Source organism: Hesperophylax consimilis, chromosome 2 (genome assembly GCF_061612785.1).
Source record: "Hesperophylax consimilis isolate HC1 chromosome 2, BYU_Hcon_1.0, whole genome shotgun sequence".
NCBI lineage: Eukaryota > Metazoa > Arthropoda > Insecta > Trichoptera > Limnephilidae > Hesperophylax > Hesperophylax consimilis.
In genome coordinates, this window is record NC_142837.1 from 32,752,612 (window position 1) to 32,779,771 (window position 27,160).

At 33.3% G+C, this 27,160-nt stretch overlaps 1 protein-coding gene across 1 annotated transcript in view; it reads left to right on the forward strand.

The window, feature by feature from the left end:
* LOC149425908 (uncharacterized) overlaps positions 1 to 27,160 on the forward strand; it is a 155,358-nt gene that overhangs the window by 23,707 nt on the left and 104,491 nt on the right. The window contains exon 3 of the mRNA XM_089643867.1: positions 12,804 to 12,932. Coding sequence (XP_089499993.1) covers positions 12,804 to 12,932 — 129 coding nt within the window. The remainder of the gene's footprint in view (positions 1 to 12,803; positions 12,933 to 27,160) is intronic.

Below are 27,160 nucleotides of genomic sequence, written 5' to 3' on the forward strand. Positions count from 1 at the left end.
GTCTTTTTAAATATCAGCATTTAGAAATTTTAAAAATTCCAAATTGAAATTTCCTTTGAAAACATCTAACCAATATTTGATTCTCCATCATTTCAAAATGGTTTTTAAATTACAGAATCAAGTCAAATATAATTCCATTTTTATTAAGAGTTTTAAAATCGCGCCAGTGTAAAGTGATTTCTGAACTGAAAGAGAAACCGAAAAAACATCAATCCATTCCACCCTCATCTCTACGGCTGTGGTTCGCATTGAATAGACTTTTTTAAACATTTTAATTAAAAATATTTCTCATTTTTCAATATCTCTTTTAATCAAACGCCGAATATTGTAGAAGCCTTTGCCCTCTGTTTGATTTCATAAGCTCTTTGAACGAAGTTATTTTTCAATTTTATATTTTTCTTCCTTTGAAACGTCAAATTATATCAAATTTATGTTTGTTTATTAATAAACTAATTTTCAACTGGAAGAACATAAGAAAACAATCGACCTGCCGATTAGGGAAAGAGGAACAAACCAAGTTGCAAGGAGCGGAGAGGTGACGTGTCTGTCTTCTTTCCAACTGATTTGTCATTAAGTGAATCCTTCAGTATACAGGTAACTTGCATTACACTGTCAGTATCTGGTGAAAATAAATCTGCTTACGAATAGGTAGTCCTTTTTACAGAGGGAAAGAAATTGCTGGGTGCCTAAAAACTTTCACTCCAAATCCAAAATCGCATAAACAAAAGTTGCTAAAAGTTTTTTTTGTTACACTATTTAGTTAGATACTTTTACTAATATAATTTAACACCTCAATCATTTTTGTGTCGCTACGTAACCTGATTTGATAATATTTATCAGACAGTTCAGTAAAATCCGAACATTCAAATCCTGCGCAGAAAAGTCCCACAATGGACTGCGCTGTAGAGAGTTACCTTACTTTGCGCAGGGTCTACATTTAGCAGTGTCATATTTACTGTTTTATCAAGTGTCAGCTTTGGTTTACTACAAGGTGGTACGTTTTAAATTTGATTTGAAATTGAATAAAAAAACCCCTTTCAGCCCTTTTACAGAAAATACGCATAAAATCTTGTAAAAGAAGAAATAAAGTAAAACACAATTTATAAAATAAATGCTAAAACTGACGGCTTTCCAAAACATTAAATTTATATTAGTTTATTTTTTAGAATTTTGATGTAAAGCCAGCTACGAGTAGTTCAATCCCCTTTGAAATTTAAATAAAAATATCACAGAAGCATAAAATCGAAATCCACCCTTTAGGTCCTATTGCTTACATGGTTTTAAATAAACCCTAATTTCCAATGATTTTTATTACAAAGCCGAGGAAAAATGCGAAGAACATTATGTCAATGAAGATATTTAACATGTTAGAACATGAAAGTAGAATGGAAGTATTTTATCCATTTTTTGATATAAGCACAAAGGGGAGATTTACATATTTTTCCGTTCGCCTCCATTTCCCCGGAATATACCGATTTCCTTTCTTCTTGAGTCTGCTTTAAATAATGTTTTATTTATTTGACGCGCTGGAAGAATATTTGTATTTTTATATTTTTTTATATTAGATACTTGCCCTCTTTGAATCGGGATTTAATCTTAATTTAATTTACCTTTAACTATTGGTGGGTGTTATTTTTGTGCAAGAGTTGTATTTATTTCATTTGCACCATGCTCCCTGGTGGTAGACCATCATTTAGTACCGAAGCGTTGCTAGATATTTCTCTCCAACTCCCTCCAACCTCCCAACTTATTCCAAATTGTGGATACCATAGTCCAGCGGTCCTTGTTTTTTTAAGAAGAAGCTACAAACCAAAAATGTGTATATTCTTTGTATACCTTATATTGTAGGTAATAGGCATTAAAATCGCTTGACAAACGGAGTCTAGAAACGTTCGATTTCAAGGACAAAACTGGTTTTTATTTATTTTGTAAATAATTTTATAAGAAAGTAAAAAGTTAATCAAGTGAAACTGTCACAAATAATCTTAGCTGTAATATTGTATTTTTTTAAAGTTGTTTTCTTTACATTTTCACACATTTCTATTGAAAAAAAAAAATTTTTTTTTCGTTGTTTACATTTATATTTTTTATTGAGTAATTTATTTTTTATTTGTATTCTACTCAAGCGAAACGATAGAAAAACCTTCAATTTATCTAAAGTATATTTTTTGGTATTCAGAATGTACACCAATTCGTTATAAAGATTAATCAAAATAATGATTTGACAAATGAATGAATTTGGCATTCGCCTTAAATTGAAGTCTGCTTCTTGTGGCGAAGCATCGCGTAGTAATGCAAAATGATGTGTTTTTGGTTTGAAAATTTGATCACTCAGAAATATTATCAATGCTTTAATTAAAAACTGCGATAACAACACATCCTGAAGTAATGGAGCTTTTTTTAAAGTCTTTTTACAATCCCACAAAAAATAAAGTATCAGGCCTATCAAAACTGCTTTCAAGTGCAAAATCTAAATCATAAATAATCTACTTATGTACCCTTTAGCGGATATGGTTTTATTTGTATAATGTGGAAAATTAAGTTCTTTATAAAATTTTTGGCAAACATTTTAATATTTGTGCCTGAATTTCACAAGATGAAATAAAATACGCTTTTTTTGCGATGTTTTTTGCGATGTTCTTTTTTTTGGTCAAATCAACATAGGCGGCTGGTGTTAAGAATGAATTCCAACCACATCGCCATCTGCATAAAAAGCGCATGATTTCTCCCGATTCCGAATGTTTGACGCCGCGGTAAATCCCCTTAAGGGAACGGCTGCCTACCATTTTTCATACAAAACATCAATTTGGATTTGAGTCCAAAATACTTGACGAAATTGAATAATTATTTTTTATATCTATAGCAAATATCTTTTACGGATATGTTCAAACTTTTATTTTGTAAAATATAGGCCATTAAAGATTTAAATTTTTCATGATTTTAGTGGCAACTTTGGCAATTATTTGTGAGTTGTACGGTGCACGATAGAATGCGCCACATACGGGGTCAGAAAAAATGGATTATATCCTCTCTCTGCCTAATGAAACTTAGCTCCAGATAGGATCGCGCAGCCCCGAGCCATATACGGGCATATTAAGTCGGGCCCACACTTTCATAATGTTCAGATAGATTGGATCACGAGCCACGAAATCACAGTTAAAACATTAATCCTGTTAACACTAATCACTGCACAAGCACGGCGATCATCACTTGCAATGATTAAGTTTTCCACAGCATTTACGAAGGTTTACGAGTATATCCGTAGTTACTGAAATGTTACTTTAGAGATGTAAAATGGAACACTTCGGTCGTGCTTTCGTCGAATTCTCACATGGTGAGAAGGCTGAAGCCCTTGGCGGAGATTATTCTTAATACAATGAGTATTTTAATTATATTGACATATTTTCGTGTAGTTTAGGAACATTTAAATAAGATACCATAGCTATTATTAAATAATAATTAATAACATACTGCAAGTTATCATGTCGTTGATATGAACGCTGTCCAGTTACAAGTGACTCATTTTATAAACATCTGTTCATTTTAGTTGTAGGTATATACATATATTGGTGATTATTGGTGTTGTGTGAGGATAAAATTGATATTTTGTAATTTACTTGTGTTCTTATATCCGATGTTATGTTTACTTTATTTAGTATTTTGTATTTTCTGTAAATATTTTTTGCCCACGGGTACTGGACCCTTAGTTTGTTATTATAATTAAATTTTAAAGTGAAAACCTATCATTAGATATTATTTGTATTTTTTATAAGTTGATTATTTAAGAATGTAAAAAATCTGTTGGTTTTCCTAAATAAACAAAATAAAATAAAATAATAATGCACAGATCCAAAAGTACAGGTTATTATCCTGGCTCTCTGTAATTGGCGGGAAAGTGAACGAAGCTAGCGGTAACCAATGGCGTGACAAAACACTGATAATATATATATTTTTAAAGTTTTCTCTAACTGCTATGCAAATAAAATAAACTGTTAAAAACGCATTCTTATTGGCTTAGATTTTAGTTACCAACGACAGATTTACATTGGAGCACAAATATGTCGTACATACTCGTAAATTTTAAATTTCCATCAACAAAACGCCCTTTTTAGAATGTTTTATTTTATTTTTCAATATATTTAAACCATAAGTTATGCAAGTTTTTTTTAAATAATTACCATTATCTTACAATAAATTGTTAAATTTTTCTTCTAGAGAAAAAAGAATAGGGAATTCTCGTGCATTTTGTAAATAATTTATTTCAATAAAGATAATTATTTTACTATGTGCCTCTTTTTTTTCTTTTTTTTTAAATGCATTTTCAATTTTTTGTAGTTGTTTTAAAAATTGCGTGCTATTTCGGCTCTGAAAACGGTCATGCGCCATTTTGACCGCTACGTCACAAGTGCTACGTTACACCTTTGCCGCTGCCGCCGCCATCGGTTTGCAGGATCTACTCGGGCCGGTCAACAGTGACGTCATCGTTCGCCCTTGAACGCTTGATCAATCACCGGGCGTTTTTAGCTGCATTGAAATATTTCGTTCGCGCCTGTTTTTAAAGTCATTATAACTTTAATAAATGATTTTTGAAAATTATAAAAACTATGTATTCTTGTGTCTGAAGTGTTTCTACATATGAATAATTAATAATAAGTGATTTTTTGGTGTGAAGAGAATTCCCTATTCTTTTAAAATTCTCATTCTATCTATTCAGTCTCTAACAAACACTGAATAGATAATAAACATTAGAAATGCTTTTCATGTAGATTAGAGTGAAAACCAATGTCTCTATTGACTTAATACCTTTTATTACTATCCCATTTAGCACGCGCTCTGTCTCTCTTACAGTAATTATTGCCTAACAATAATGAAAAACTGTTTTGTATTGGAAATTTAAGGCTCATTTTGCCAGACTTTTGGATCACGAAACACGCCTACATCGCATGTCTCGTGTTCTTCTTCATTCCATGATCGCAGTTATGAATTGAATGAATATGTAATTATTATTATGTGCATATCTCAAAGGCCATTCTAGAGCCATTCTCGAACCAAGTGCAAATATTATATGCATACATTTTAATTTATAAAAAATTTCGAAGGGAAAATTCTATAATTTTTAAATTATTTTTTTGGTGTTTTTGCTCCTCTGGATACAAATTCAATGATCCTTCCCGTTTACCACAGAGGTCTTGGAAACGAGTTGTGATCAAGCAACAAAATAAAATATTACATAAAGTATCAAAAAAATATTAATGTAAAAAAACTAGCTTGCCCTTTGCTCTTAAAATACTTTATTAGTATCCTAAAGCCTTCAGTTTCTTATTTTCCTTTTGTAAGTTTCCTCTAAACAAGTAGCGCAAATTAACAAGCGAAAGCACAAATTGTTCCCTCCATGAATACAGCGCAGAGCTCATCCTGAATATTGCACCCACAGCGGAAGTTACAATTTAGAAGACTCGCGAACTTTGCTTAGTACAAGGTGTACTTAAGTTGCCATCCAGTCGGCTAACTAATTGAGAACAGACTTTATTGGAGAAAACTTTTGCATTTCTTAGTAGAAGTGTGAGACTCTTTGCGCTTTTATCACAACCATTTTCTTAAACTAAAATACTGAATATTGTGGACATCATAGGTGTCTTTAACCAAGTACGATAAAAATATAACATTGTACGGGTATTTATTTTATGCTATTTACTTTACATACGGTATGTATGAACAATGTAAGTTAGGCAGACGACATGGTCAATATGGTCATACTAGCTCCATCGGTAAGAGCAATGAGGAAGGTTCTGGCCATATGCGAAGCATACGTTCATAGTCATGGGCTAATTTACAATGCTAAAAAATCGTCACTGTTGATGTTTAAATACTGGTACGGCTGTCATTCCGCCCAAATGTCTGGACGGAGCCAATCTCAAAATCTGCAGCGAAATAAAATATTTGGGGTATGTGATGATGATGACTAATGATAAAAATTACATAGAACGCAAAAGAGCACTGACATGCTCGCTAGGAGATTCAACAAGTAAAGAAGCAACTATTCCAAACATACTGCATGAGCTTTTACACTAGCGAACTATGGACAAGGTATACACAAGGCGTCATGAACACACTCCCGAGTACAGTGTAACAACACATACAGGGCGCTATTCGACCTCCCTTGGCGATACAGCGTCTCACAGATGTTCGCAGAGAAAAGGGTGCATGGGTTTGTTGTTTTTTTAGCTGGGAAGAGTCAGCGCTACCGGAGTTTGGAAAACACTCTTGTCCAGGCCGTCGCCCAGTAGCAGGGCGCCCCCCTACACCATAGTTGGTGAATTTCCCATTTTTTCCCCATTATTTTATTTACTTTTACTCAGGGGTTCAATTCTCCAATAGCGATCCAGAATTATTCGTTATGTGCCATCTACGAACGAAAAATTACCCATTGTGTCAACGAACTTTGTCGAATGTTTCATTTATAAGTTTTTTAATGTCTTTATAATAATTTATTATACCGACTTTATTAGGGAGGTGATTATATTGGCAGCCCTGTTAATATTGGCTATTATTCTGATGTGTTTGGCGTTTCTATGGTGTGAATTTTAATGTCAAAAATAAAAATTTACAGCGTCATTTTCGTACTCGCCTTAGTTTCGACATCTAGCGCAGAAGAACGGTGTGAGGGTGTTATGAGCTGACACCCAAGGGCTGCCAGCCGACGTACTATAAATACTGTACACACGACGTACGTCTGTCAAATCATCGAAAAAAAATTAAATTAATTCAATTTAATATCAAATATGATTTTGAATTTCTACAGTACGGTTGTAATGATGTAAGCTCCAGTTAAGAACATTTATAAATGTTTTTTTTAAATTTTATTGTGTAAAAACGTGTAGTTTTTTTACGGGCAAGCGCCCTACAGTATTTCCCCTGATATCTTATCGGGAAGTGCTTTAAAAATGTTAAAATCTTGTTTTTTTTTCACTATGGATGTAATTTTCATTGTCTTGGATAATTTAAAAAAGTACTTGTACAATTTTTTATTTGAATTCGAGTTACAAATTTAGTCAAACTGAATCGGAGGAATTCAATACTTCGTAAAAATGGACTCCCCAAGTGTGTTTGAACTTGAGATATCTAAAATATTTACCCAAATGATAAACTTAGGGGTGGGGAATAGTGGAAACATGAAAAAGGAAACAGCTACAATCAGAAGAAGAAACAAGTGCATTATAGACAGACATTGTCGTGAAATTGTGGTAGTTTCTGTTTGTTCAGCTACACCTAGTAATCATATTTCCACAAAACAGAAATAAAATATACTTTATAATCATGCTGAATACAAATTGCAATTGAAGAAATTAAATTTCGTAACAAATAACATGGAATATTTATTTTATTATTTTCCATTTTCCGAATAAGAAGTAAATATTTTCCGTTTTAAAAACTCGACTAACTGATTTTATTTCTCCCAAATAATGTTGAGGAAAGAGGCCGATATAATAATTTTCACTTGACTAGAATGTATAATTTAATTTTCCGCTTTTTACCTCCTTATGATTGATTGCTTTCATTTGAAGCGTAATAATATTCCTGAGCAGTGTGGATGTAATTTTTTTCAAATAAGTATTAATTTTGTTGGAACGTATTTCGTTTAAAAAAATGTGTGTTAATAAATTTTTCTTTTGAATTTTTAATGCACGTTTTTTAAATATTTTTGATGCTCTTTAAATGCCTGTCGAATTTATTTATAACTCTATTAGGTACCATTTTATTTTATTTTATTATTTCATTATCCGCGGAGAGAAATGAATATGGCTGATTTATTAAAATCCTGTTAAAAACGTCATGGCAATCCATTTCCTGATGAAATATCATTCCATTCAGAATATATCTGAACACATCCTTTTCCTGAAAAATATAATGGCGAAATGCCACAAAATTAGAATTTTTACGAATTTTCCGCCGTCCTCTTAACACATTAGCGTTTTACTGATACTCTGTTAGGAAATCTGTCAATTAATTAGTTTAAGGCCTTCAGTCCCGTTTTCAACACCAATAAGAATATAGTGATTTGTTTTTGGGGTATTATGCCGTGTTGCGCTACCTCCTTCTTTATAATACTTATGTTTGGCCGGGAAAAACTCAAATCTCAAATATTTTATAACAGTAAGTTTTCTTCTTGTTTTTACATGAAATACATATTTTCATTCCATTCGTGAGTGAATAAATGTCAGTATTCAGATTCGAAACATTAATTAAAATGCGTTTAGCTTTGTTTAACATCCAGTTATATATATTGTAAGTTTCTCCTTTTTCATTTTCTTTCCTCTGTACAATTTTCTTCGAGCGTACAATCTGTGAATATTCCCAAACGAATGTACCATAATCCCTTTGGATCAACTGTTGGGATTCTTTTGTGGTGTTACTTAAATCATACTTCGGAACAAACGTAGTATTAGAAATAAGTGCTGCATCATTAACCTACAACAGGCAACAGAAATTTCAGGTAACCTAATCATTTATGCGCTTTGATAAGTCACTATTCAACCGAACACATTCAACATCACTCCAAACACGTATATCGCCCTCTATAGCGTATTGTAGGACAATTAACACATTCCATAGATTTCGCAAAATAATTTCGTCACATTTATTCAGTTCCTATTTCGAAGAACAAATAAAAATGGCCTGAATTATAATGTTTTTGCGAGCACCATAAATTTATCTCGTATTTTTTGGTTTATAAAAAGGAGACTGGCTGGGAACTGTTTTATTGAGGATGTTGCTGGGTTTTCTCCAGCAATTTTAATGTTTCGTTCTTATGCACCAGCTGCATTCGTATTATGATAAAATGGCGATTAAAAGTGATAAATGGTCCACATTTTTCATTTAGAGTTGATGTTCGTTTCAATCGCCAACAATAACCGTTCCCTAGGTTGAGATATTTCTCGGAAAGAATGCAATTATGGAATATTTACTAGACGCGCGACAAATGCTAGCCAGTTAATAAAAGGCGGTGATAAAATATTTCTTGAGGATGTTTTACCTACTCCAAGTTTTAATATTTTTTTTAAAATTATATTTTATTTAGCTAAAAAAAAATTATATTTTATATGTATATATATATATATACAGGTTTTCCAATAAGTGGTGTTATTTTGAATAGCCCGCTATTTCGGTAGATGTTACTTTTAAAGCTGTCATTTTTTGACATTTGACAAGTAGAAACTACGCCATTAATAAAAATGGAACGATACACGCTTCAACAACGCATTGAAATCATTAAAATTCACTTGAGTGAATCAAATGCAAATCCAACCCAAGAGTTATTGATGAAAAGCCTCTTTATCCTCAACGTATGACTGTTTGGTGCGGTTTATGGTCCGGCGGGAGTCATTGGACCTTACTTTTTCGAAAATGAAGCTGGAGCAACAGTTAAGGTGAATGGATTGCGCTATCGAGATATGATTAATGATTTTTTATGGCCGGAATTGGATGGTATTGATCTGGACAACGTTTACTTTCAACAAGACGTCGCTACTTGCCACACAAGCAACGAAACTATTGATGTTTTACGATTGAATATCAAAATAACACCTCTTATTGGAAAACCCTGTATATATATATCCTAAAACTACTATAAAAATATCCTATTACCTACGTACTAATATTTGGACTTCACAACATTGAGACACAACCCACGAAAAACTGCAAGACTTTTGGCTTCCTTAACATTTAAAAGGAGTTCATTAAACATTTTGAAACCTTTTTAATGAATATTGTTTTGTGTTGCCGATAAACTTGTCTTCGTTTGTGAAGTAACAATTTTTTTCTGAGGTTTATGTACATTTATTATGTTTTAATTAAAAACAGGAGAACACGAGGGAAATAATTTTCTCAGTGTCTGTATCATCTTTGGGGATGCTGTGTGCATGGGCGTTGTTGGCCTCCGTCCATTGCGGGCCAAACTCTCTTCGCAAAGACGTGTACAATATTTTTGCGGAAGTCGGTCTTCTGGCATTCTTAGTAGAACAGACATTTGAATATTGTTATAATAAATAGTATTTTTTATGTCCAAGTACAATTGTATTGTTAGTTTATTTATACATATTTATTATTTTAAAAATCTTCTCCATCAAATTCCGGAAAATAATACAGCCATCCAACGTTTTAATTTAAAAAAATGGTTAAATATTTCAAAGAACCTTCGCGGTGCTGTAATTGGAGTATGGAGCTTCGATGCAGTGTTCTTTTATTGAAAAACAGAAGTTTAGCGTTCTGTTCCGGAAATGTCTTTTTCAATGTAAATTCAAACGAAAATATCCCGAAGCCTGAAATATTATACATTTGATTTTCTTTGCCTTAAAAAATTATTTGTGGAACAGTTTTCAGTAGCCAATACCAACAATTTGAAGAACAGTTTTCAGTAGCCAATACCAACAATTTGAAGAACAGTTTTCAGTAGCCAATATCAACGATTTGAAGAAGAGTTTTCAGTAGCCAATGCCAAAAATTTGAAGAACAGTTTTCAATAGCTAATAGCAGTATTTTGTTTTATAGAATTTTTACCATTTTTAGTACAGTAACTATTTTTTTGTTCAGAAAAATCAAAAAAAAGGTTTATGTACGTAAGTAACTGGTAGAACGAGTAAAGTTTTATTTCATGGTTCTTTTTCACAACTCCAAAATATTTTTTTACAATTTTTACATCGTTGCAAGTTTTGTCCTAGCTTTGATAATCATCCCTTGATGGCATTTCACGGAAAATTGAGCTATTAAAATGAACCGTTAATAATAATAATTTAATGTTGTTTGTATTATCATTAATTCAGATAAAAAACCGATTTTGGACGGCAAAAACTACAGCTTCCATCGGTATTAACATTTTGATTGTAAATGGGTTGTTTCTGCATCCTTACCGTTACATATTTTTAGAAATAAGGCTCCTGGATAAAAATACATTCTCAAAGTTAATTTGTCTCTGAAATGTAACAGAATGAAGGTATGCGGTAAGCGGTATGAGGTATAAAGTATGAAGTATGAGTTATTAGGTATGAGGTATCAGATGTGAGGTATGGTAATAACTCGAGCATCCCAGCAGATATGCCCCTCTTTTATATTATTACTTATTCTACTATAAGGACACTTGAAGCCCTTGTTTGCAGTATCCTGGAATATACCTCCATTATTTGGGCCCTCTATGAACAAAACCATATTTTCTATTTGGGAGGGGGTTTCGGTACCGCCGCCCCGGGCACCTTTTATTGGACAACCGACACCTCTGCCACATGTCACCCGAAGTGGTTAGCTACGTTTGGCAGGGGCGCCCGGGTTTGTCAGGTGAGGTTTGTTCAAGATGCGCCTGCCCACCAGCTGCGTGGATTGACGATCGACATTTTGAACGTCACTTACGGACAATTCAGCAATTTTGACGTAACATAATAGTAAAACTGCCTCAATAACCTTTTAAACTCATATGTTCCTCAAATTACATATTGGTACATATAATATAACATATTCACGCATTTAACCGTTTTATGAAGAACATGAACATTTTGGAACCGTGGTCCTTTAACTTGAGAGTAGAAGTTAATCTATTTATTTTACAACCAATATTTAAAATTGTCGTGTTTCTATGTTTACTACACTTTTACTGTTGCTCAAGGCTCGTTAGGTGATTGAAACAGATTTATTACAATTAATGCAATTACAACCGAGCTGTACAATCTTAGTTTGGTAACGTGTGCTCGCTAGCGGGGTAATTTTCCGCTGCTCCGCCAGCGCCCGTAGTTTACGTGACCGGATCGGAAGCGCTCGGCCTTCCCGAACAGTTCCGAACCGCCTGTTCAGTGTTGCTAGACACTGCGAAAATCATGATGAAAGAGAAAGGGGGCTTTTTGGCCCGGAGTTATATGTATGCCAATATTTCAAAAGTCAAAAGTGAGAGTAGAAGGTCTGCGCATCGTGGATTTCTCGTATATTATAGCAACAACAAAAGTAACTGATTTTAAAACTTTGAATGTAAATTTTGAAATTTTAGAATTGCGCATTTTTCTGGAATAAATTGGTTTAAGAATTCCATCTAACGATAAAGTATCTAACTCTTATGTGCCATTTTCAATTAATACAATACAATATTTTATTTTTACTAAAATTGGAACTGAAATGTTAAGAATCAAGAATTCACACTATTTCGTAATTTTTCACGGGTCTGCACTAATTAAAAAAAAAACCACCGGTTCATTTCCCTAATTTAATCCAACGTTAATCCCTGGCTGCAACCAAACCGTTTGATTTCATAGCTACCCACTGTTTCAACATTTTTAATGTATTATTTTTAGTATTTTTTTATAATGATAAACTAATGTTTATAAGACAAGGTTTTTATGCATAGCACAAAGGATAATAAATTTACAGGCGACTAATTAATTTCGCCTGTAATGTCAATACAAATCTAAAATATCTCCCAAGTAAAAATAAATGCCGCCGACTGGAATTGAACCCGCGCCTTCTGATGTCCGGTCAGACGCTCTGAACCACTGAGCCACGCCGGCTTATTTCCAACCCGCCAAATAATTCAACTTGTACTAGTACTTCAATCAACAATTACTGCTTATTATATTTTTTCCACCTGTAAACAACTGAAAACAGAAGGCGTGGGTTCAATTCCCGTCGGCGGCATTTGTTTTTACTCGGGAGATATTTTCAATTTGTATTGATATTACAGGCGACTAATTATTGCATATAATAATTTATTTTTATTTTTAGTAGCAATTTAATCATCCATTAATAATGTAACAATGAATTATTTTCAGAACCGCGGGGGTGGCTTGGACATGAACGTGGTTCCCGCCTGGAGGGAGGGCATCACAGGCCAAGGGGTTGTAGTGGCCATCCTAGACGACGGACTTGAGATGGATCACCCTGATCTACTTGCCAACTATGTAAGTTTTTTTTATCATTTTTGATTTTATTCAGACGCAGTTCTTTCGTTTATTTATTTTTGTTTGGGTAGCATAATTCGATATATTTGCACTTTTTTCACAATGCGCGTTTCTGGTGCGGTTTCACGTAAAAAATATTTAAAAAAACAGACAAACGCCATGGTGATAAGTCAAGTTTTTCACTGTTCTGACCTAAGTGCGTAATATTTACACCGAGTTTATGAGTAAGGGGTGAGTAATATTAAATTGGAGCTGTATCATTAGGCGATATGATTTTGTATAGATTTTATCTTTGAAAAGTTTCCTGAGAAGTCTTCGTGGTCTGAATTCTGTATTTCTAAAAGTTTCCACCAACCAAATTTCATTAAAAAATTTTCTTATTGATATGAATAAGTAATATTAAAATTACCACATTGTCTCTAGTTTATTCATTCTCATCAGAACAATACTTTCCACTTTCATCGCGTTATTTCTCCGCCTTTTCCTTTATTCGTTTTATTTTCTTTAAACGTTTCTTAATACGGGAATATTTGAATTCTTTACGTCAGACCATTTGAACTTGATACGAGAAATTTTACCATTCTGGTGATGAAAAATTTTATGAGGATTTATTTTATTCATTTTAAATTTTTTTCTTCTTTGTTTCACTAAGTATTATGAATTCTAAGATTCCATCGAATAACAAGATGAAATTATATATTTAAAATAAAAACTAGGTAATTCATGAAAATGTAGTTTCAAAACCATTACGCAAAAAATATGTATTTTTGTTTTTTAATATCTAATTTATACTCGATTACTACCTTAAACTACGTATACATTTGCGAACCGAACCACGAATTAGGGGAAAGGAACTAAGCAACCGCAAACGGCGCAAAACGCCACTTGTGATTGCTACGTTCCTTTCCCATAATTCGTGGTTCGGCTCGCATTGCGGTTCGCAAATGAAGACGCACAATTTTAATAATAATAATAAATATTTTATTATCTTCCTTTTTTGTAACATTGGGATAAATGACATGACATGCTATCCTCACTGGGATCTCGCGTGCTGATGATTTCATTTACATATTATTCAAATTTAATATTATTTTTACTCTTGTATGTAATTATAATGATTATCTCAGCTTCTCCGAGTTTCAAATGAAACATCTAAATATTATAATCTGGTAATACGTGTCATTAATAAGCGACCGACAAGATACCCCTCCAATCGACTCCTCATAGAGTATAAGGTCTTAAACATACGAAAACTCCACCTAAAATTTTCGCTTATACATTTCCTGTTCAAATATAAAAATAAAACTCTCTTACAACACAACTACACCACCAGAACAATAACCAACGGTCACTACAAAGGACACGGTTTTCCAATAAGAGGTGTTATTTTGAATAGCCCGCTATTTTGGTAGATGTTACTTTTGAAGCTGTCATTTTTTTGACATTTGACAAGTAGAAACTACGCCATTAATAAAAATGGAACGATACACTCTTCAACAACGCATTGAAATTATTAAAATTCACTGGAGTGAATCAAATGCAAATCATCTTGAGTGATGAGGCCCATTTCCACCTCGGTGGCTTCGTCAACAAGCAAAATTGTCGCATCTGGGGCTCAGAAAACCCAAGAGTTAGTGTCGAAAAGCCTCTCTATCCTCAACGTGCGACTGTTTGGTGCGGTTTATGGTCCTGCGGAGTCATTGGACCTTACTTTTTCGAATTGAGGCTGGAGCAACAGTTACGGTGAATGGATTGCGCTATCGAGAGATGATTAATGATTTTTTTTGGCCGGAATTGGATAGTATTGATCTGGACCACGTTTGCTTTCAACAAGACGGCGCTACGTGCCACACAAGCAACGAAACCATTGATCTTTTACGATTGAATATCAAAATAACACCTCTTATTGGAAAACCCTGTACCTTCACTACATACCACGTCAGCTCAAAGACAATTTTTCTTCCTAGCTCCTAAAATCTTTAACCTTTTCCCTGAAAACCTAAAAATCGTGATTCAACCCCATTCCTTTAAAAAACAAATTACGAAATGGATCCTTACACACGGAATACATTACAACTACAATACCCATTCATTCCACACTCTATCAATTTAATCACCTTTCAGACAAAACATAATATATCCTTATTCCCTAACTTAGCGGTATAGTATGTACATATAATTATTAGTAAATATATCAGTGTGATCTATTTACTAATATTTTTTTTTAATTTTTCATCTTCTTATAATTCTCTAACTTCTCCATCCTCTTTTTGCAACCCAAATTAGCCATACATCATTATTCTTATTTTTCTTATTTCTCAATTTTATATTACAGTAACGTATACATTCTATGTCCGCAAAGTGTAAAATTACACGCACCCGCCATAACCCTAGCATGGAGGGTGAAATATCACAAAAAACTACATGTACTCTCTAAATCATGTATCAATAAAATAAAATAAAATATAAGAAGACAAAAAATCAGTTGTCTTCTGTTCGTTTACGGTTTTATGTGTTGTAATCATTTTTGGTCGGTTTATATGATTTTGTACGAAAATGCAAAGAAAAAAAACCCAATGAACTGTCAGATTAAGTTTTGTTAAGTTCGAATTTCAACACAAATCTTTCGAACTGTAAAGTCTGCATTTAGATGTTTATAGTATACACTAATTTAATTAGCATTATATGAAATATACAAAGTTTTCAAAACCACTAAAACTTGTATTTTCGATTTTGTGCGAAAAACTCTATCATAGCTACTTAATTCAATAGTTTTGCTGCAAGCAAACAGTTCTAAAATCAAGAAGTATTCTTTGAAAACCTGTATACCGAATTCTTCGCATTCTAAAATGTTCACTTCAGCGAATTTCTATTGAATCTGTAAGCGTTTTGCAGGCGATAAAATATTTATCGGTCCGAGTGCATCAATATCTATCCATTTTCCATATTCCCGACATCGCGCAAATCGCAAATAGTGACGTTATTGTACGGCATCTCCCTTTGTGAGAGATTATCTAGTACGACTGATTTAAAGAGGGTTGACTTTTCATCTGTGCTATTCCTGAAGAATTTTGTAGGAATTTGGTTGTATTTTTAAAAAATTTCACAGTAGTGTATATTTGTCGCTGCCAATGTTGTTGTTCGTAAATTGTTAGGGTGTTGGGCCGTGTTACTCTTCCTCCATTTTTTGAAGCCAACGCGTAACGTTTTGAACAGCCATACAGAATCGATCAACAATAAAGATGCGCAGGAATATGTAATTTATTTCACCGGCAGCATCTAGCAGTGGTTTAGTATGATTTTAATTAAACTCTGATAAAAAATGGATTAAAATAACCAACATTGCTTAAAACACTATATTTAATTTTTAAAAATAAACATGTTTCTAAACCAAACGTTTCGTCATCAGGATATAAAGTATGCTGAAAATTAAGAGAAAATAATAAAAGGTAGAAATAAAAATAGGTAATTTAAAATGACGCCACATCATCTAAATTATTTAGTGGTTCATATTATTATAATTTCATAAAAAAATAAAAGAGATTGCCTCTAGGAGACCCGCCTCCGTGGTTAAGGGTTAAGGCTACCGAATAGCAACCCGGAGGTCGCGGGTTTAAAACCGGGGTGCGCAAGTAATTTTTTATGATTAATTTTGTGTTATTTCACAATTTATTAATTCAAAATGATGTATGTTTGAGACACGTTTCAGAGTGGAAGATACTATCAGTAGCGCCCTGGTGTAAGACCACCATTCAGAATTGAATGTTGCTTGAAATGGTTTTAGCCTTGTTTGGTGACCAGGTCTGAATAACCAGAAAACTCCCCACCGTCCTCTTCCCCACTATCTTCAGCCTTGCAACAAATCCCAATTGGGGATACCGTAGTCCAATGGTTCCAGACGTTTGGGAGCAGTGAGGCATTCTCATAAAAAAGGCATTTTAAAAACTTGCATGCGATAGCATTATTACTTAAATTTTATAAATAAATTGGAATGACTACTCTCAAAGGGTCTGTAAAATCTCTCTATAGCACAGCGACTTAGACAGTTATTTCTTTATTTTTATTTATAGACTGTTTAGCGGAATGTTCCGTAATGCCTTTCCATTTGCGATAAAATCATGTTAATTTCTATAAGGGAATGTTTCGGGGAATGTTTACAAAAAATATAAAATCTCTGAGAGTTCACTAATATTATTTTTTTTTTATAATTGTAATGCTTAGGTATATAATTTTTTTCAATGTTGTACTCTTATTAGTGAATTTCATTAGGCATGTCAGAATATGAGGCTGTCGAAGCAGCAGTAAAAAAATAAGCCTTTTATTTTCCTATTTCGGTATTTGGTTTTTGGGTAGAAATCGAAAAAATTATTTTAAGATATGTTCGCAGTCGCTGTGATAACGGTTTAGTTTTTAACTGCAGTGGCCACAGACATGGGAATTAATAGACGAGAAGATAATGGCGAGGGGTAAAATCAACTGTTGAAGAACGAAGGGAGTGAAGCTGACTGTGATTCGTCAATAAATCAATCTGACAGTAAATAGGCATCTCGCATTATAATATCACCATTTACTTCTTAAAAGTAAAATCTGCTTTTGAATGAATAGAAATTTTTACATGGGAGCGCAAATTACTCGCCACGTTATGAACAAATTTGCGAAGTCCAAATTCGGCAAAAAAATTCGGTTCTATTTTCAGAGTCGAATATTTCGTTTAAGTATTTAGTTAAGACACTTTTATAAATGTTCATAATTTACTTCCCAGCAACCAACCAGCTTTGTGTTTTGCGTCCAGACGTTTCTCGATGTGATAGTAACAACTGATTCATATTATACGATGTGAATATGCTTAAAATAAAGTAAAATAATGCTTATATATGGAATGTAATACGACAATTGGGTTTATTCTCCTTTTCACATCTATTTTTACAAGTTTTCATAGTACAAGTTAACATTTTGCCGTGTTATTTCGTAAAATGAACCGATGATGCCTCGACCATAGTTCGCACAAGAATGATGACGTCACGTTTTCAAATTTCACTTGAGGCCATACGCGAGCACAGCCGGCTCCAATGGAACCGGTATGGGGAGTGGGGATAATACGCTTTTAATCACTTAGGGCAGGTCTACTAATATTCATATGTCTATGGCAGTGGCCCGTAGCCAAAGTGTATAGCCGCAAATAATGTGATGGAAGTACAGGATCTTTCTGAACATGGCGGCGATTTGGCGATATGCTTTTATTTGATCCCCACTTTGTACCAGCGACATACTGCCGCTTCGCCAAAAGGACTACTGCTTGTAGTTGGTAACTAAGTTTTGGTGCTTTCTAAGGCCAAGTATAAACTGGGATGAATGGGATTAAATTGATTCTTTTATTGAGATTTAGAACGTTATTCAGCCGTTTCCTGAATATACAGGAAAATAAATAATATTTGTCACAATTAAATTAGTTTCAACAGCTTCGTGGCAGAGCAATCTTAACCCCCACTCTTTGATCACCGGTCATTCAAGTCTTGCGGATTCAAAACCAGACATTTATAATATAAAACATTTGAATAAACTTATAATAATAATAATATATTTCACATAAAATTATACAATAAAACTTTGACTAGCTATCTAGGAATGGATCCTGTTTTAGGCCAATCAAATTGACAAATTTATTCATATCATAATTTTATATTATATTGTTTAATTATAGAACATATTATTTTATAGGATTAAAAAAGTGATAAGATTGAATTCCAGTTAGAAGCTTTAGTTAAATTTGCAATTTTGTACTTATAAGAATAAGGGAAAAGTAAAAATAATATCTTAAAATGCAAAATTAATATCGAATGCTTATGTTTAACAATAGATGTATGTTTGGTTATTTAAATCGCTTGCAAACATCGAAAAATAAAACATTCTTCAAGCGTGATTACAAAATATTATACTTAAAGTGAATGACGTGTCCAGCTTTAGGAGCCGGCAAAGACACTCAAAAGGATGCTAATCAAAAAGGATGCAGCTAATGATTAATAACACATTGATATTTATCTTAAGTAATAACAGATTAGTATTTATCTTGAGTATATGTATAAAAAGCGACATGAAAAATGGTTGAATGGTTGCTTGGTTGCTTACTATATAAGTTTTATCTCTAATCACATTCTAAAAGATAATTAAGCATTGAGGATTTTACTACGTTTATTTAGCAATTTATTTATTGTTATTAAGTTTAATTTGTAGAACTCCATTTTATTTTTTTATTTTTTATATATTCAATAATATTGTTATTGGGTTTATAAAAACAGTTTATTTTTAAACAAGTTCTGCTGTGTAATTATTATTACGCGTGACAGCTGTTTCTGAACTGATAACAGTTTGATAATGCCTTCAGAGGGCGAAACAGCTGTCACGCGTAATAATAATTACACAGCAGAACTTGTTTAAAAATAAACTGTTTTTATTTAGCAATCCTGAGTGTTTAATAACTTTAATCATTCCCTTGTCTGCTTCTTTTTCTCCCCTACATCAATCGGGGTGCCTTAATTCCACTCGCTCATGATGGTAGCAAGAGTTATTATTCGTAAAAGTAACTTTAAAAAATTCTTTGCAGGTTCCTGCGAATTCGTATTTATCAAATATCCATGCGTTGATTATATTTATATTCAGCAAGGAGAAATGCAAGCAATCTACACCTACCTTAGTCGCTGGTTCAAATACCGGCGTGCGCTAGTAAATTTAATTTGATTGATTTGTGTTAGTTAATAACAGTATTAAGTGTATTTGCGGCATCTTGCAGAGTGATACTTTCAGTATCGCCCTGGTGAAAGACTGCTGTTGCTTAATATACAAGTATTTCCCTACCTTCTTCCTCCCCATCTGCTTCCCCTCCCCGCTATCTTCAGGCTCACAACACAAGCCAATTGGGGATGATTAAAATAAAAGCATTGTTGTGAAGTAATGTCATACGATTCACAGTAATCGTCGAATTAAATTAATCTTAATTTACAATTTAAGAAGAAGATAATACTAACGAATCTAAACAAAACATAAAACACAACAACACACAGAAATCCAAAAAAGGTAACGGTGTGAACTGGGAATCAAAACCAGGATCTCTGCCTTAACGAGACATCGCCTCAACTGACACTGCCATTGTAAGGTAATTGTTTTATATCATTTTGTCGATCTCATGTTCAAATTCAGAATTATTTTAAACTACCAAAGTTCGGCCACTGAAGAAAGAAGTATATTAAAACCTGCGATTGCTTTGGATTTTATTGCACACATCAAACTCGGAAACTTTCCTACCGTGCACACATTCAAGATAAATTACCCCGCGTTGAGGAAACTAGTGAACGGAATTGAACCATTAATAAATGCTAGGCATTAATTAAATTTTATAGATTTATTAAATTTAAGATTTAGCTCTTAATTAAGCTTCGATGGCGTTTGGTTTATGTTTTTCAAATTCTAAAAACCATCGCGGAACTTATTAAATAATGCATTTCGTTTATTTTTATTTTTATTTAGAATATCATGAAAATTCGCTGTTCATTGGGTTTTTTTACGTTATACATCTGTACTTAGGACGTGTTGTTTCACAGAATTTGAACGATTCATCAAATTGCAAGTTGATTTTCATGTTCTGTACAAGTTACTAAATAAAAATATGACAATAATCTTGCCTAATTTTTAAACCCCCGCTCTCGTTAAATTCATAATAAGTCACGTTTTCAATTTGACACATATAAACTCTGGAGTGATTTATTTTCGCTCCATAATTCAGGAGCATATATATTTGCGTCCGTTTGAAAAAAGCTCAAAATAAAAAGCTATCAGCAGTCTCCGCTGAAACTAGCCGAACATTGCAATAGCCGATGTTCTTTTGATATTTATTTTCTCCCACAGTTTAAGATCGAAAATTGCATCTGACGACGGCTATAAATTTACGTGACTTTAATTAAATTCAGCTCTACCCAGTGCCGCCTAGTGCCTGCTTTCCTCCTGGCTAAAAAACTCTCATCCCTAAATAATATACCATTTTTAAGAGAAGTTTTTTACAATATTTCTTTAGTTTTAATTATTTATAATAAATAATCTTTTGTACAGAATTAACTTCACGTATAAATGTATGATTTGAGGTTTTCTGGGCCGAAAGAATTATTTTGATTTATGTTTATGGTATCATGCCGTGTTGCGCTACCTAATTCTTTAGCCAACGTTTCGGATAGAATTAAAGTGTCTTTCATTAGGGCAGATGTGGCACGGCGGGGGCTACTGAGAGCTTTTTTATTTTGAGGTTTTTTCAAACGGACGCAAATAAATATGCTCAGATGTGACATTACAATGTCAATCATCTGCCCTTATGATGGACACTGTAATGATGACCGAAATGTTGGCTAAATAAGGAGGTAGTGCAACACGGCATAGTACCACAAAAATAAATCAATGTAATTCATTATGAAGTCGTCTGTCCTCGGGAACTAATTATATTTGGCATTTACTGTGAAGAGGAAAAAAACTTTTGTAAAATACAATTCTTTTTGATTTATAACTTTTTTATTCCTAATGATCTCATAATTTTGAAAATGTATCTCATTTGATTCCCTATCTTGACATTTCCTTGTGTTCCCATTGTTTCCTTTTGTTCACGATAAAGTTTTCTTTTTATAGAATTTTAAACTTTATTTGTAGTAAAGCGTGTTTTATTATTATTTAGGAAAACATTTTTTTTAAAAGTAAGACAAACATTCCCGGGTTATGAATAACCTGAAAATATTTTTAAATTTCCTACTACCAGCACAGTAAGCGGGAAATGTTTCTTGTGTTGTGATTGAGGACTTAGCCAGCCGATGAATTGAACACACTATGCCTGGGTGGGACTCAAACGCGATGTCAACTCAGCCACTGATCGGTCAAAATTAAAACGGAATTTTTCTTTAATGATTCGTCGTAATAACTATTACGGAACAATCGTTATCATCAACATCATCATTATCTCTACTCGATGAAAGTCTCCCAAATCTACCACAATTATTATTGGCTTCAGGCTTTGCGTTTCTACGTGTATCCTCTACGAATCACTAATTAAACTAATAATCTTACATTTTTTAATAATATCTATTTTGGGAGATATTTCTTCAGACGTCGAACAGCCGCAGAGAGTTTTTTGGGAGATATTTCTTCCAGCCTGATACGGACTTATAAAATTCATGTTTTATAATTTTGTATTACTATTTAAACAGTGTTAGGAAAAGTCACGTTTCCATACAAAAGTTTACCATAGACGCTCCTGAATTTTTTAGAAATAATTTTATGAAACCACATTTAGCATTTGAAAAATATCTGTAAAGGTTTTCAAATTTTTTAATAAATAATTTTGTATAAAATAAAAGGGGACATATGACAGTAACTTTTATAATACTTTGTCTCAGTAATGACGATAAAAACCATCGATAAGCGACTTTAAATTATAATATTATAACTATTTTTGCTATGTTAATATAATACTATGTTAATAAAATATATGGTTTTCCAATAAGAGTCGTTATTTTGAATAGCCCGCTATTTCGGTAGATGTTATTTTAGAAGCTGTCATTTTTTGACATTTGACAATTAGAAACTTCGCCATTAATAAAAATGGAACGATACACGCTTCGATTGGGTCCTTGAAATGCGTGAAAATGATCCGTAATTCCATCGAAAAGTCATCTTGAGTGTGATGAGGCCCATTTCCACCTCGGTGGCTTCGTCAACAAGCAAAATTGTCGCATCAAGAGTTATTGTTGAAAAGCCTCTCTATCCTCAACGTGCGACTGTTTGGTGCAGCTTATGGTCCAGCGGAGTCATTGGACCTTACTTTTTCGAAAATGAGGCTGGAGCAACAGTTACGGTGAATGGATTGCGCTATCGAGAGATAATTAATGATTTTTTATGGCCGGAATTGGATGGTTTTGATCTGGACAACGTTTAATTTCAACAAGACAGCGCTACGTGCCACACAAGCAACTAAACCATTGATCTTTTACGGGAAAAATATCAAAATAACACCTCTTATTGGAAAACCCTGTACTATGTTAATATAATACTGTGTTAATAAACCAGCGAAATTTTCTGGCATGGAAACTGTACATTTTCTTTCCAAAATGGAAATACCCTTTCTTTATGAATGTTTAAAACTGTCTAGAAAGAAGTAGAATTTTATAAGCACCTTCTTACCAAACCGCTATTCCTTACGACGACGATGTTTGAATTTTACTGCCTTGGACAAATAAACATCCTTCCAGTCGTAAAATTTTCCTGGTTCCGAAGTGGCAATGGCTCCGAAGTTGCTAGCGACATTTGTCCTGTTATTTGGAGCTCATCCAAAATTAATGGTGAAACAATCTAAAGAAATGGCCACACTGCGTTATTGCTTTGCTTTGCTGCAAGTCGATAGATGTGAACACATGGCTAACATTTCCCATGGAAATTTGGGAAAATACTCGCATTGTTTGTTTCTGGGAATTGCGACAAGATTGTGTCTCGTTATTTATTTATTTATTTTATTTTAAATGCACATTTACAGTTATACATAACCAATAATAAACATACATTTTATTTTAATTTATTAAGTAATAATAGCGTTTTTGAACTGGTGAATATTAAGTTGGAAAATATCTATATCAGGGGACAGGTAATTTAGTAACATAATCATTTTTCCGAGCGGCATTACTAATGGTAAGTTGGTTCTGCATTTTGGAACGACAAAGGTTCTGTGCCTGCGCGCTCTTGTATAATTGTCGGGGACATAAAACTCAATTTTTTCTATAATATCGGGAATACAGACGTTACCATTTAGAAGTTTATATGCTGTTATCAGCAAAGCAGTTTTCCTTCTATCGGTGAGGCTATTAGACCCAGCATGCCGGACAAAAAGGCTGATGGATATAACCAGGGATAATATCCGAAGTCTCTAAGATATAAATATCTCAGAAACTTCTTTTGTACTTTCTCTATCATTTGAGAGTAAGTTAAATCCATTGGTCCCCATATTACAGAACCACTTTCCAAAATGCTACGTACTAAACTATAGTATAGCACACGAATCGCGGCCGAGCTGCAAAAATGTCTGGAGTTGCTTAGCACAAATCCTAGCATTCTTAAAGCTTTGTTGCATATCGTTTCTATGTGGACGTGAAATGTTAAGTGCGTATCAAATGCGATTCCCAAATCTCTTGAAATAACAATGTGCTGAAGAGATGAATAAGACATTTTGTAGTTATAGTAAATCGTTTTGTTTGCCTTGGTGTAGCACATAATGGAGCATTTCTTAATATTAAACCCTAATTTATTGGTATGACTCCATTCGACGATAGAATTTATATCACTTTGTAGCTGCAAGCAATTTTCCAAAGATTTTATTAAAAGGAATAGTTTCATGTCATCCGCGAATAAGAGAAACTTGGAAAATTTTATGCAATGGTAAATGTCATTGATAAATAGCGAGAAAAGTAAGGGTCCAAGATTCGACCCCTGTGGAACTCCAGAGTTTGTGATGAAGTTGGAAGAGTGGAAAATACCATAAGTTACGTATTGTTGTCTATTTGAGAAATAACTTACAAATAGACATAGAAGTTTCGCTGAAAATCCAAATTGGTCGAGTTTATTTAGGAGAATAAGCGGATCTACTGAGTCAAAGGCTTTTGCGAAGTCATTGTATGATACATCTACTTGATTGTTACTAGCAAGAGCTTGAGATATGTACTCCGTAAAAACCATTAGATTAGACACAGTAGATCTGCCAGACCTAAAACCGTGTTGCTGGTCAATTATAAAGGGTTCAACTTGGGTATAAATGCATTTATGAATTATTAGTTCAAACAACTTGGCTGGAGAGGATAGGATCGCCACTGGTCTATAATTAGAGACTGAAGCCTTATCACCAGTTTTATGTAACGGTGTAACTTTAGAGATTTTCCACAGGTCTGGGAATATTCCGGAGTTAAGTGAGAGATTATAAATATACGCGAGAGGTGTTAATAAGGGCTCAAAGCATCCCTTTAACACGAATGACGGAATAAGATCCGGTCCAAAAGAAGTTTTGGATTTTAATTTTTTAACAGCAGCGGTGATGTCAGTGTTTGTAATATTTTGAATATCAACATTCTGTGCTTTTGTTGGCGTATTTTTTCCAGGTATAAAAGATTTCAAGTCCGCAGCTTCCTTACTATAAGTTGATTTAAAATAGTCTGCAAATGCTTCTGGAATATCTGCTCCTGAGAAAGACTGATTATTCCAAGTAACATGGTCAACAAACCCGCCATCACTTCTTCTGGACGAGATATACTTCCAGAAAGATTTGGGATCGCATTTGATATTTTTTTCAATAGAATTAATATATTGCACATGTGCTAATCGAATACTGCGTTTTATTTTTGTTCTAAGTAGACAAAACATTTCCCGGTCACTCACCATTCCAGTTTTCTTCCATTTTTTGTAATGTTTGAATTTGAGTTTTATGTCGCTAACAATCTCACTAGAAAACCATTTAGGATATTTTCTACCATTCCTCGGAGTGCGCTTAATTTTGAAACACATATCAAAATATTTATAAATTATGGAATAGAAAAAGTGTGTCGCTAAATTAACATCATTTATGTCCTTCAAAGGTTGCCAGTCATGAGATTGTAAAGTTAAAGTTATAAATGAGTATATGTTATTATGATATACACACTCTTGAGCTTTACATTATTAAAATATTATTTTTATTGAAGAAAAGGAACATGTTTTTGGGTTTTGACAAAGACACGTTTTTTCGGGTATTCAATAAATAAATTAGGTAGGTAGCGTATAATATAAGGAAAATGAAAATTTTGTTTTGGGTTTAAATATTTACCATATCACTTTTTTTGTACGTATCCCTTTTAGTGTTTTACTTGAGATCTTAGTAAATGTAACCCAAGAATTTTTTTTCTAAATATCGCCTATTGTTTTATATTTTTGAACAGACTTACGAGTATAAACGGTGTCCGGAAACTCACAGTTATTTTATATCAACCTTTTTATATAAATCTACATCACAGTTTTGTGGTAAAACTTTTTTGATTTGCGCTTTCGGTTTCGAGTGGATCTAATCCGATGTTGGAATATTTTATGTAAAATTACAAAAAATCGGTCGTAAGGGGTTAATAGTTAATATCAACTGTTTAATTTTTTTTTCATTGCGTAGAAGCGTAGACACGTCTCTTAAAGTTTCTTAACCTCTTTAGTTGCCAAAAAAAAGTAAAAAAGTGGGTGTGTCAAGCCTACGCAAGACAGAAGTGAAACTTCTAGTATTCCTCTCTCTCTATTTTCATTTCATCATCTCTATTTTCTCTCTTAGGTTAGTTTGAAAATTAGAGGTTAAATAATTCAACGACGAAGCATGGATTTGCTTTTTCTAATATTTTCTTATAGATGAATGACGTTCGATTAATGTATAGTTCCAAAAATTTTCAATTTATTCACAAGTATACAATATTACATAAATAACAATATTACAATTAAAAATTACAAAGAAATTACAATGACAATTTACCAATCATGTGCCATTTTCATTGTCAATTTCATGAATATCATTTCCTAATGTCGTGATAATTGGGTTATGGTAACTAAAGTGCGAGATATATACATGAGCACTTAAATCCTTAATGAATCGTGCAAAAACTGCATCGATTGTTGTCCCGTGTCGGGAGAGAACGTTCGTGAGCGGCTCCCCCACCTCAACAAGCGCATATGGTGAGAGAGGGACAGTGAACGGTGAGCGGTGGTGGGGGTACCCGCATTTTCGTGTCGATCCTGACTCGGTTTTACTCCGTCCCCGAATTACGCGCCTAAAGAAGTTTCACTTCAAAAACAACAACCAAAACTTTTTTGTTTGGGTTCTCTATGCGACGATTATATTATTCACCAATAAAGCCTGTACTACGATTTTCCGGGCATCGTAATTTATAAGTGCATCATTTTTCTCAACCGATAAAGATTTTTTTTGTATTTTAACGTATAATTTCAATATTAAAAATATTTTTTTTCCTTTTTTCACTTGCCTTAGTAGATAGAAAATTCGTATTCTACTGTAAAAGCTATTTCGTTTTCTCATAATATCACTTAAAGTTTACTCATTACTTTGAAGTGCGTCATAGTTATAAGTTACATGTAAGAATAGTTTTCTTAATACTAACCAAAAAATCGTGGGAGAGGGAAAGTTTTTTGTTAAT